The sequence below is a fragment of the Blennius ocellaris genome (assembly GCF_963422515.1).
Source record: "Blennius ocellaris genome assembly, chromosome: 9".
Taxonomy (NCBI): Eukaryota; Metazoa; Chordata; class Actinopteri; order Blenniiformes; family Blenniidae; genus Blennius; species Blennius ocellaris.
Genome location: NC_137658.1, coordinates 1896420 through 1908646, shown reverse-complemented (window position 1 = coordinate 1908646; position 12227 = coordinate 1896420). Strand labels below are relative to the sequence as shown.

The 12227-nt window shown below is 47.8% G+C and overlaps 1 protein-coding gene across 1 annotated transcript in view; it reads right to left on the bottom strand.

The window, feature by feature from the left end:
- Positions 1-12227, bottom strand: part of fam13b (family with sequence similarity 13 member B) — a 52875-nt gene that overhangs the window by 16864 nt on the left and 23784 nt on the right. Inside the window, 1 exon segment of the mRNA XM_080502213.1 lies at positions 5816-5940. Within this exon segment, the coding sequence (XP_080358339.1) occupies positions 5816-5940 (125 nt within the window).

The window sequence follows — 12227 nt, the reverse complement described above, 5'->3', positions numbered from 1 at the left end:
GTGAAACAGTCGCAGTAAAACACAGAAGGTACAGACCAGGTCGTACCAAGACATTCTGAGATGAACCAACGTCAAAATCAAACTGAACCTTCGGTTTATTTCCTGGTTTGTTTTCAGTCCAATTCTATTTATGAAGCAACAAATACACCACCACCAGACCAGGGGTCACCAACACCACCAGACCAGGGGTCACCAACACCACCAGACCAGAGGTCACCAACACCACCAGACCAGGGGTCACCAACACCACCAGACCAGACCAGGGGTCACCAACACCACCACCAGACCAGGGGTCACCAACACCACCAGACCAGACCAGACCAGGGGTCACCAACACCACCAGACCAGGGGTCACCAACACCACCAGACCAGACCAGGGGTCACCAACACCACCACCAGACCAGGGGTCACCAACACCACCAGACCAGGGGTCACCAACACCACCAGACCAGAGGTCACCAACACCACCAGACCAGGGGTCACCAACACCACCAGACCAGGGGTCACCAACACCACCAGACCAGACCAGGGGTCACCAACACCACCAGACCAGACCAGGGGTCACCAACACCACCAGACCAGGGGTCACCAACACCACCAGACCAGACCAGGGGTCACCAACACCACCAGACCAGAGGTCACCAACACCACCAGACCAGGGGTCACCAACACCACCAGACCAGAGGTCACCAACACCACCAGACCAGGGGTCACCAACACCACCAGACCAGAGGTCACCAACACCACCAGACCAGGGTTAGATGAAGTTAGATGAAGTTTAGATCCCTGGTGCAGCGGGTTAGCGTGAGTTGGACTCGTAACACGGAGGGTCCTGGTCAGTTTCAGGAAGGTCAGAAGCTTCTGGTCCAAAAGGAGCCCCCGCCTCTACCTCCACCAGCTAGATCTACACCGCTAGATACGCACAAGTCTGAGATACAACCATCAGACATAACCCGCCTCAGAAATTCCTCTGAAAACCAGCGACAAGAAGGACTGAGTGAAAGCAGCTTGGTTCGTGAATCATTAACACTTCTATTATCTGGTGTTATTTCTCAACTCCAAACTACGAGAACTTTTAACTTTATCTGGCGTGACTGACGCAGGTCAACACCGAGGCCCCACCAGCAATCAGCACACTTGTTTTCCTCCCGCGGAGAACGTGAGAGCCCTTCGGAACGCCACACGGATCGGATGTACCAGGACTGTGGGTGAGAACTGATAGGGCCCGACGAGTGCTGCTATCTAGGTCAGTTACTGTATCGCGTTACACACTGTGCCCATTATTGGTGCTCCAGCTCTGATTCGGCCCAGAAGTGAAGGGGAGGAAGGGATCCCGGGGAAGAGACGGGGCCTTGCTTCTACTTGAATTACCGGTCGGTCCATTTGTCACGACTGTTGTGTCCAGAGCAAAAACAAGTCATTTCCTTTCGTGTCAATCACAGAGGGAGACGCCGCCAGCGGTCATCAAGTGGGTCGGAGCGTCAAAGGTGCACAGCTGATGCTCCTGTGTGACCCATTTCCTGGATTTACGACCACGTCCCGCTTAAAGACACGTATCATGTCCAACATAAGTTTATGGACGTGCCAATGTGGGACAAGAGACCCGGGGACCGAAGAGTTAATGGCCGTCCTTTACAAAATGCTTCGTTCTTTGCTCGCCACATCCAGCTGATCATACACACCGACACACACTACCTCCAGTGTCCTGCCCCTGGGAATCAAACCAATAACCTCGGGGGGGGGGATTCCAGACGATCCACTTCACCAAAGGAGCAACGGCCGCCACGCAAGCAGGAAACACCGACAACCAAGTCTGTTAGAAGACTTTTGTCTGGTTTAAAACATCTTATTCAAACCATGAATACCTTCCACATGTGGTCGTCACAGCGAGGAGGAAGATTTAGTACAAGCGAGGTCAAAGGATTGAACCGCGGCTGTAATGAGGAGATAAAAATAAAATAAAAATAGGCTTTTCGGGGCAACTTTCTTAGCTTGAGACCAACAACTAATAGCAGCATTCATAACGAGACGATGGGTGTCGGTGGTCGTATTGTTAAGGCCGATAGGTGGAAGACGTCTGAGGTATTAAAACATTAAAAAAGTATGAAGTTAACCTCTTTAACCAATGAATGTGCTCAATTTATTTCATCCGATTTTTTTTAGCTTTGTTATTCAGCCCCTAATTATGTATACATGTTGATGTGGCGGCGTGTCCAGGTGAATCCTGCCCCGTGGCGGCCTGTCCAGGATAAGATGGACAGAAGATGGATGGATATGCTACAAACTCACATAGAGACTGAGGATGTTTATCAGTTCGGGCCAGAGTGACACAGCACAACAGACGATAACTGTCTATGACGGTGTCGAAAGTTTCCCTCGGGGGGGACGCAGAGTTATCCATGAATCAGGCTCCATAAAAAGGCGAGAGCACAGACACATTCCAGATACAGTGAGCGGCAGAAGCCTGCAGCATGCCGCGGAGCCACAGAGATCTAAATATATATTCAGCCAGACTGGAGTGACGCTTCTATAACTGGAGAGAGAAAAGTGAAGACGGAGAGACGGGACGGCTCCTCTTCAAGGAGAAACTGAAGACAAATGTTCTATAATGTGTTTAGAATCTATTGTCTGGGTTGAGCGTCTCTCTCCTGAGGTCTGCTGCTGCATTTCCACTCAGACTGCAGATCAATAATCGCTCACAAGCAGGGACACTTTCCCAATCCGCCACACCTCTGCCCCTTCTCTCCATTAATCCATCCCTCCTCCTCCACCTCCTCCTCAGTGGGCCTTCCGGGGCTGCCCGAAAGCCCCCCCAGGAGCCCCCCGGTGCTCAGGCTGCCAGGGGATTTCACTGGCCTGATGAAGAATAGTTTCCCCGCATAGAAGGAGAGCATGAGCCATGGTGAGGTGACGAGAGATCAGAGAAAATACCAGGATTATATATAGATTGGAAATCAGCACAGGAGGTGTGTGTGTGTGTGTGTGTGTGTGTGTGTGTGTGTGTGTGTGTGTGTGTGTGTGTGTGCGTGTGTGTGTCAGGCTTCCCTGTCTATCATGTCTGAGACAAACAGCTGCAGTAAACGTCGAGCCACAGAGGAGAACTCTAAACTGTTGGACGTGACAGACGTGAAGCAGCGAAAACAAAACCCTCACTTGAAACGACATGCAATGTATGAAATGTCTTTTCTTCCTCAAGTTAAAGCAAAACTTCTACTGTTAAGTGCTTTTCATGCCAATCAATAGTTTCGCCCTTTTTACTTTGCATTTGAAATCTATTGAGGTCTACTCTAAATAAACTAATTTCCATAAATGTCCAGTGTATGTTTGTGTGGAGTCAAAGTCATCCTGCTGAACCTGAAGCTTAATATCTGCAGGTAAGACATGTCTTCTTCACCTGCTGCTGGAGGCCCCGGCTGGTCTGCCAGCGAACACACAGGAAGAGGATGAAGTAAATTAACTCCCATCGTGTTGAAGTGAAAAAGCAACACGAGGATGGAATCTGTCGTTTTGCCGTTTGTCTCCATGTGCTCAGTAGCTGCTGGTCTGCAGCTCCTGCTGGAAGCAGTGAACCTCAGACAACAACAACTGGACACATGTGAGGAGATATGAGAAAGAAGCCACAGGGTAAAATGGGTTGACGCTGAATATTTTTAGCAGCATTAACACATGCGTTCTCTAAATCGGTGTTATTTAAAAGACTTTGCGGTGCAGGCTGCAGAATCAAGCGACTGCAAATACCAGAATAATCCCCCCCAGAGCAGACAAAAGAGTGGACGGGTTCAGAGGGAGAACGGCCGCAGGCTCAAACCTCTGAATGAATTAATACCAGCTAAAACAATCACATGAGATTTAAAGACGACAACCGTTTGGGTCGCTTTGTTTTTAAAAAAAAGACTTTAGTGGGTGAGTGGAGCACTTTCAAAACAAGAGCTCAGGTACGACGGACAGAAACGGAGCAGACAGGAGTGTTGCTCATGATAATACAATAATGAAACGGTATAGATGTGAACACAGGCGCAGCCAACATCTCTGGTCCAGATGCCTTCATGAACGGGCCATTCAAAAGAATGTGAGCACTTTAGTAAACCCGGCGGATTATGGATTAAGGATTAGCGCCGTCATGTTGAAGGCCAGTAGAGCATGACTTGCACCTTGATCCTGACCCACAGACACAAGAGCTCAGTCAGTGTTACATCAAATTACTGCTCAATGCGATATTGTCCAACGTCGCTGCTTAACGTAATCCCGACCAGGACGGCAGCTCACAACTCAAAATGTGACAAAACCTCAGAAAAGTCCCGGGAACTTCAGTTTGAGTCACGCACACCTCGCACTGAAGTGTCTCGCTTCGGGCAATAAGGAGACGGCGGTGCGGCGCAGCAGTTAATAAAGACGAGCTGCAGCCGAGGCTCGATGCTCAATCAGGTGATTAACTGGAAATCTACACTAATGAGTAGACGCTAAAAGTAAAACTTTCACTTGAGGAAGAACGTTGATCCATTTGCATTAATAGATTTTTTTGCCGTTCATCATATTTTTCCCCTTCATTTTAGACTGAAAGCGTCTTTGGGTGGCGTCGCTCTCGTCCCTGTAAGAACTCGCCTAGTTTATGACGTGTAAAAAAGAAAGGAGCTGTGAAATAACCATTTTCATGTTAAGAGCTGAAGTTCTCACAAAATAAAAGGTCAAGTGTTTGTCCTTGCATTAAATGTACGTAATAAAAACGTGTGATTTCTCACCGACACCAGAGTTACATAATGTAATAAAAGTACACGGTGTGAAATGTGTAGGCGTCTCCGTGCCGTCGGTAGAACGCGGCGTCCAATAATCAACTTAAAGGAGATCAAGAGATCAGAGAACCTGAGAAGATCTGCATGTTCCAGCAGGAGGGCTAATGTGTGTGTGTGTGTGTGTGTGTGTGTGTGTGTGTGCACCTGCATAAAAGTTTTCAAAGATCATTGAATTAATCAGATAAAAATAAAACCTCAAACACTCAGGACTGCATCTCAATATCTCCTAATAATAATACTAATAATTTCACAAAACTGAAAAGACGATTGGTTAAGATTAGATCAGATTAGATTATTAATCTCACATGGGAAAATTCATTTCCTGAGGTAATCCTAGGATGACGGACATGTTCAACACATTTGAACAAATATCAACTGAAATCGCTCTAAATGACTGGATTACTAGATTGTCCACGACGTGGACAAATCAACAAAGTGCTTTGTTTACAACAACAGGTGTGACAACATGGAGGTGTTTTCTTCACCTGTCAGGTGAGCTGCTCATCGGCAGGCGGTCGTCTGGTTATTTTAACATCCACAGGATTGATTGAACGACTTAACAGGTCGGAGACAAAACCAGGTTTATCATTGTCCCACTGATGAAGCAGTGAGGAGCCTCACCTGGTTGTCAGACTAAGAGATGAAGCAGTGAGGAGCCTCACCTGGTTGTCAGACTAAGAGATGAAGCAGTGAGGAGCCTCACCTGGTTGTCAGACTAAAAGATGAAGCAGTGAGGAGCCTCACCTGGTTGTCAGACTAAAAGATGAAGCAGTGAGGAGCCTCACCTGGTTGTCAGACAGAGATGAAGCAGTGAGGAGCCTCACCTGGTTGTCAGACTATGATGAAGCAGTGAGGAGCCTCACCTGGTTGTCAGACTAAAAGATGAAGCAGTGAGGAGCCTCACCTGGTTGTCAGACTAAGAGATGAAGCAGTGAGGAGCCTCACCTGGTTCTCAGACTATGATGAAGCAGTGAGGAGCCTCACCTGGTCGTCAGACTAAGAGATGAAGCAGTGAGGAGCCTCACCTGGCTGCGGCGTCTTCAGTGTGTGTGTGTTGCGGCGACTGGGAGGAGACGGGAGCGTCCTCCCCGTCCTGAGGCAGCTCCTCACACTCTGCCTCACACTTCTCGTCGTCCAGCAGCTCGGTGATCTGGGGAAGAGGAGCACACCGAATGTTTAACACTGAAATCTTCTGCGAGGAAAACAAACGGTAACAAACGCCTGGATTTGTTTGGAGCGACGAAAACATGAAACTCTACTGCAATTCTCAATAACTGACATAAACACCAGTATGTGTAATGTTAATCTTTTGTTATTTCTACACTCACAAGACACAAACGGAGAAGTTTCTTGCCGTCCAACAGAAACACGGCAGACCATCAACTGGAAATGCAATCACTTATTTTTGCATTTTGAATTTCTTGCTCAAGTCCTGCGGTTTAATTTTCACTGCCTGGTTGCGAGCACGTTGGTAAAACGGAAGCAGCAGGAAACATTCTACTATAAACCGTGTTCCCGACGACGCGGAGGGAGAAAATCCTCCCAGGCGTACGAGGCGGGGGGACGACCGGCGTCCCCTGGACCTGCAGGTCAGGACAGGTTGTCCCTGGATATACTGAGCTCCACAACTTATGTCATCGTTCATTCTTTTCATTTCTTCGAGGGACAGATGGACGAGTGGTTGCGTAGTGGGGGGGGGGGGGGGGGGGGGGGGTGAAAAGCTTTAAAGTCGGGTTCAGAGAAATATCACTTTCATGTTGACTCGGCAATGCGACAGCCACATCACAGGTTACTTAACAGGGAAGCTCAGAGCCACCATGGAAACCACTTTGCTCAATATGACATGAGATTCGGCTCGATTTCATTTTGTCACATGTCACAATCACTGACGTGGTGGGAGGCGGAGACACGGAGGGGTTATCTGGTTAAAGAACACTGTAGGAACATTACAGTTTGTAGGCAGTGATAAAGTGAGAGTAGATGCTGAGTAGAGGCAGAGAGAGCTAAAAGGAGGATGTGACCATCCAGGAAAAGAGGAAAGAGGAGGAGAGGAGGGAGAAAGAGTTGTAAACATGTTGACAGGAGTGACCGACAGCTGACCGCATGCGAACACGACATGAGCAGCTTGATATTTAGCTCGGATTTCTTCATTTTCTGCCAAATCTGTTACGTGACTTTAACCTTTAGCAACTTCTACTATTCATCAAGTTCCTCTCAAACTAACAGCTACACTTTAATCACACTGGAATAATTCAGGCATTCAGACTGAAAATATAAGAAAACTATATTAAATCACGTTTAAAGGGTCAAACAATATAAAGTTATAAAGTTTTCAAACATTAGCCAAATGTTTTAGTAAGTTAAATTCATTTCACTTTTTTTTATTATAATATATATATAATATATCTAATATTGTGTTGCTAATCTTCCCAAACTTTGATAAAGATCCCGCAAGAAATTAATCGAATTCAGTCGTGAAAAGTGTGAATTTTGTCAATATATTGATTTTTGAACCTCTTTTATCACACAGCCATGCTGCATCGCAGTGTTCAACAGCTTTTAGAATTGGAAAAAGTGATCATGTACTGTAGTTCATGCATGTTTTGTGGATCACCTGCTAAATAAATCTTTTTTTAAAAAGTCGATTTAAATAGATCAAACTTAGATTTGTGACGTTGATGTTTCTGCAGGGTTTGTCCACTCTTCCGTCTCCTCTCTCCTTCAACTCGTCTCAACAGAAACCATCTGCTGCTGTCACTGTGCCGTCGCCATGGAAACTCCTCCCTTTAAAAGGCTCCGATTGGCCGCCGAGGAATTTTCGCATCGTCACATGTGCAGAGCTGAGAGGATGACTCACGTGTGTGTGTGTGTGTGTGTGTGTGTGTGTGTGTGTGTGTGTGTGTGTGTGTGTGTGTGTGTGTGTGTGTGTGTGTGTGTGTGTGTGTGTGTGTGTGTGTACATGGGTTTTCTCGTGGTGCGTTTTTTTTTGCTGTATTAGATCTGAACATAAGAAAGAGTGTTGCTGAAACGATGGCGTCCTGCTCCACAGGGGGTCCAACGTCCTGTTGTTCACCATCATGGAGACAGGAGGACAGGAGGACAGGATCACAGGAAACTCACAAACAGGAGGGACACATCGGATGCGACACGTGAACTGAAGCGCCAGAAGCGAAAGACGACTTGTTTGACATGTTTTCTAAAACAAAACGGGTCAGAATTATAACGAGGTGCAGCAGCAGAACAGCAGTTACACAGGACGACGACGTCGCTGCTACGATACTGGAATAAATAAAATAGCATTTAAATGCTCCACAGAAACACGCATGTCGGGGCGGGAGTCTCTCCACCAAACGAACACAAACGTCCAAACACCCCCCCCCCCCAGGGCTATAGATGTGCATTCATGTGGCATAAATAGAGCGATGAATATGATCATACTTTGTGCTGAGTAAGTCATCAGAAAGCCTTTGAGGTGATGTAACAACATTAGAGGATAAGGGAAGTTAAATCCCCCGTGAGGACGACCTTGCATGGTCATTCACAGGCTGGCGGATATTATCCCCTTATTCCAGACGCTGGAAAAAGTTAATGACGTTAGCTCCCAAAGCAGGGTTCAAAGAAAGAAGCTGCCGTTTGTATTGTGGGTAGAAATCACATATCGGCACAGCTGTGGGTCAACGACACAACTGAGGATCTTTTTTCTCCCCAAAAAACCTCCGTCCACTCGTCATTATGAACGCGGCTCAACACGAGGCTTCACGGCATGTAGTACACATGCCAGGCCTTTAGGGGCGCTGTCACTCACCAAACACACCAAAAACGCACAGAGCGCATAGAAATTTAGAAGTGGATCCCTGTTCATAAACCTGTATATAATTCTAGTTCTATAGGTCTATGGCCCTGCGCCTCCTGCTGCTAGCGTCACTAGCTTCTAGTTCAATAGGTCTACGGCCCTGCGCCTCCTGCTGCTAGCGTCAGTAGCTTCTAGTTCTATAGGTCTATGGCCCTGCTCCTCCTGCTGCTAACGTCAGTAGCTTCTAGTTCTATAGGTCTATGGCCCTGTGTCTCCTGCTGCTAGCGTCAGTAGCTTCAAGTTCTATAAGTCTATGGCCCTGCGCCTCCTGCTGCTAGCGTCAGTAGCTTCTAGTTCTATAAGTCTATGGCCCTGCGCCTCCTGCTGCTAGCGTCAGTAGCTTCTAGTTCTATAAGTCTATGGCCCTGCGCCTCCTGCTGCTAGCGTCAGTCGCTTCTGCAGCTCCACCGGAACTTGTAGTCCCTGATTGTTGTGGTTATTTGACGACATCACAGACCACCTTTGGGGGGGGGGGGTTGATTACATCATCATTTTTCCACAGATGATTCTTTGTTGTCACGAGCCGGGGTTTTACAATTTCCCCACTCTGGGACCCGTGTTAAAATAAAAAAAAACAAAACCCTGTTTTCACGCTTCTATAACCGCCTCATGTGGACGACGGGGCAAAAGCGGCTCGTTTGGGTGACGCGGGTTCATAATGTGGACGGCCCCTGAATCTGTGTGTGAAGTGTGAGTGGGTGAGCGGAGCGTTTGGGAAAACACTGGGAACAACAGGCCGTGACTCTGGCCCGGGTTCCGCAGTCGGCTCCCAAGGTTCTGTCAACAAGAAGCCAAGAAAACACTCAGTCCTGCCGACATGAGCTGAGCTGCTGAACTGTTCGCGGGCCAAGAACACGGCACAATGACAGACCGACGGCACGAGCGGCAGCCTGAGGACGACTCCAGCTTCTTAATGCTTCCTGCAACCCGAGGGAGCAAAACGCTGCCGCTGCCATGCGCACCTTCATCCCACGCTATCCGCAGAGAAAGGAACCGACACAGGTAGAGCATGCAACCTGCACAGAACCGCTGCACTTAAAAGAATTTCAGTCCCGCATCCTCCGTAGTTTCTCATGGCGGAGAAGAAGAACGACCTCCGGCCCCGACGCCCCCGGCAGAGCGGGAGCCGTGCGGTAGAATCCACCGCCACCTCTCAATGTGGTGGGAAGCCGACTCCAAAACACTCGTTCCTCTCGCAGTCTGCTTGCAGAGGCAGTTTAAGAAAAATAAATCAGCAGTTGAGGTGGCGTGCGACCAGTTAACGGGAGAATCTGTTGAAGTGTTTGCGCGTTCCCACTGTACGGTTCCCGGCCGGAGATATTTTACACCTCCCGCTCCGTCCAACTAGGCCACCGCCTCCTCCTTAAATAACTCCGTGTTCCAAGAAAAATGGGTTATTACTCAACGGCTTATCACCGGTGTCACAAGAGATGTAAGGGTATATAGTGCAATCTATGCAGACTGCCTACTGCTGCTGAATGCCACGACGCCCCGAGGCGACTGGAAAAACACCACAGTCACACCTGTAAGACGATTCCGAGTACGTCTGGAAGCCTTTCTGAAACAAGTGCACTTCAATAAATGTGGGGTTTTTTTCTCCAGCTGCTTAGGTTTCCTCCCAGAGTCCAGGAACACGTGTTTGAGGTGGATTGGAGTGTGTGTGAGACCGTCCGTCTCTGGAGTTTGTCCCAAGATGGACAGGTGAGCCGTCCAGGCTGCGGCCTGCCTCCGTCCATATTTAGCCGAGATCGACTCCATCCATGAACGGACTGGATCCACAACAGGCAGAACAAGTTCATGTCTTGGACAAGTAAGAAAAAACTAGGTTTGTGACCAGCAGTCTGCAACTCGTAGCTTTGAAAAACTAAATACAGACATTTCTCATTACTTGCAAAATAATTCAATCTATCTATCCATATATGTATATATTCCTTTAGAAAAGAAAACATCAGACTGGGAGTTCACATTGAAAGGTGAAATTATTTCATTTGTCCTCAATATGCAGGTGAGGGAACAACATTTCTATGTGATAAATGACTGTGGCTACAAGTTCTGCATCTATAAGTTCTGCGTCTACAAGTTCTGCGTCTACAAGTTGTGCGTCTACAAGTTGTGCGTCTACAAGTTGTGCGTCTACAAGTTCTGCGTCTACAAGTTCTGCGTCTACAAGTTCTGCGTCTACAAGTTCTGCGTCTATAATCTCTTCCTTTCCGAAGTGCCAGGTCAAAACCAACATGCCTGAGGTTTCATCACATCATCAAGTCTGAGCACAGCCTCACTCTCACCTGAACAATAAAGACACACACACACACACGCACGCACGCACGCACGCACGCACGCACGCACGCACGCACACACGCACACACGCACACACGCACACACGCACACACACTTGGCCGAGAGACGAGCTGAAAACAAGCTACACACTCGGAGTCGTTCCAGTTCCACTGAGCTGGAATCAACATTCTTCTCACTTATGCAAGTGTTTCATCGTTTGCAGGGTCTTTCTGAAAATGTTTATTTCAGCCGCTCGTGAGGCGTTTTTCAAACTGTGTGAAAGCAGGTGTGTGTGTGTGTGTGTGTGTGTGTGTGTGTGTGTGTGTGTGTGTGTGTGTGTGTGTGTGTGTGTGTGTGTGTGTGTGTGTGTGTTCGCAGACATCCCCGGTGTGCTGCAGCGGCCGGAGATGTGAGTTTCATGGTTACATCACCACCAGCCTCTCTCTCTCTCTCTCCCTCTCTCTCTCCTCCTGAAACCATCTCTTACATAACACACACGCATCGGTGCGCAGAAGAAATGTCATCACAGATTTGCCTCATGGCCTCGTTCTGCTTCGTTCTCATGTACGTTCCCCTGATCTCACATGCCAGACAAACGGTTTTATCTCTCCTTTGTCATTGTAATCTCTAAACTGTATGTTTGCGTCGCGGTGGACGTCTGCAGATTCGACTGTAAATCAACTTTATTGATATACTGCATTTTAACAGTTGAGCAGCTTTACACGAACACCGGCTCCAAATCAAACGTGATCACATGATCCACTGCGAACGACCAATGAAGGAAGCAGTGGAAACTACAATTAGGACTCCCAGAGGTCTTTATACTTCAGCTTTACTGCATTTGTCTGCCAGGAGGCGAAACTGGACGCGTGTTTAGTGGAATGGACGACATTAAGAATGAGAGAGGGACGACTCATGTTGGACAGTGGGAAGGTGAGACCGATGAAGAGGAGGAGGAGGAGGAGAAGCAGGAGCAAAATAAAAAGAAATTCATGTTTTCTTTCCCATTTTGTCCTCTGGGATCAATAAAGTACTTTCTACGTCTTGCATTGACTTAAATAGTTTGTTTGATTAAAAGACGACAACAAACAAGGGAAATTGCAAAAGTGGAATATCTGGCAGGAGATCGTTTCTCCTGAAGAAAAACCAGGACAAAACCTCGTCGGCCAATACTGCAAAAGCGTTGTGCCGCTGGAAGAACTGCAGAGACGTGACTGGGTGACACACTGTCCGTGCTTTACCGTTATCTTTACAGCCTCCTACTGTGTTGTACAACGCGCGGAGAAATGTGGGTTGGCGTGTGAGAT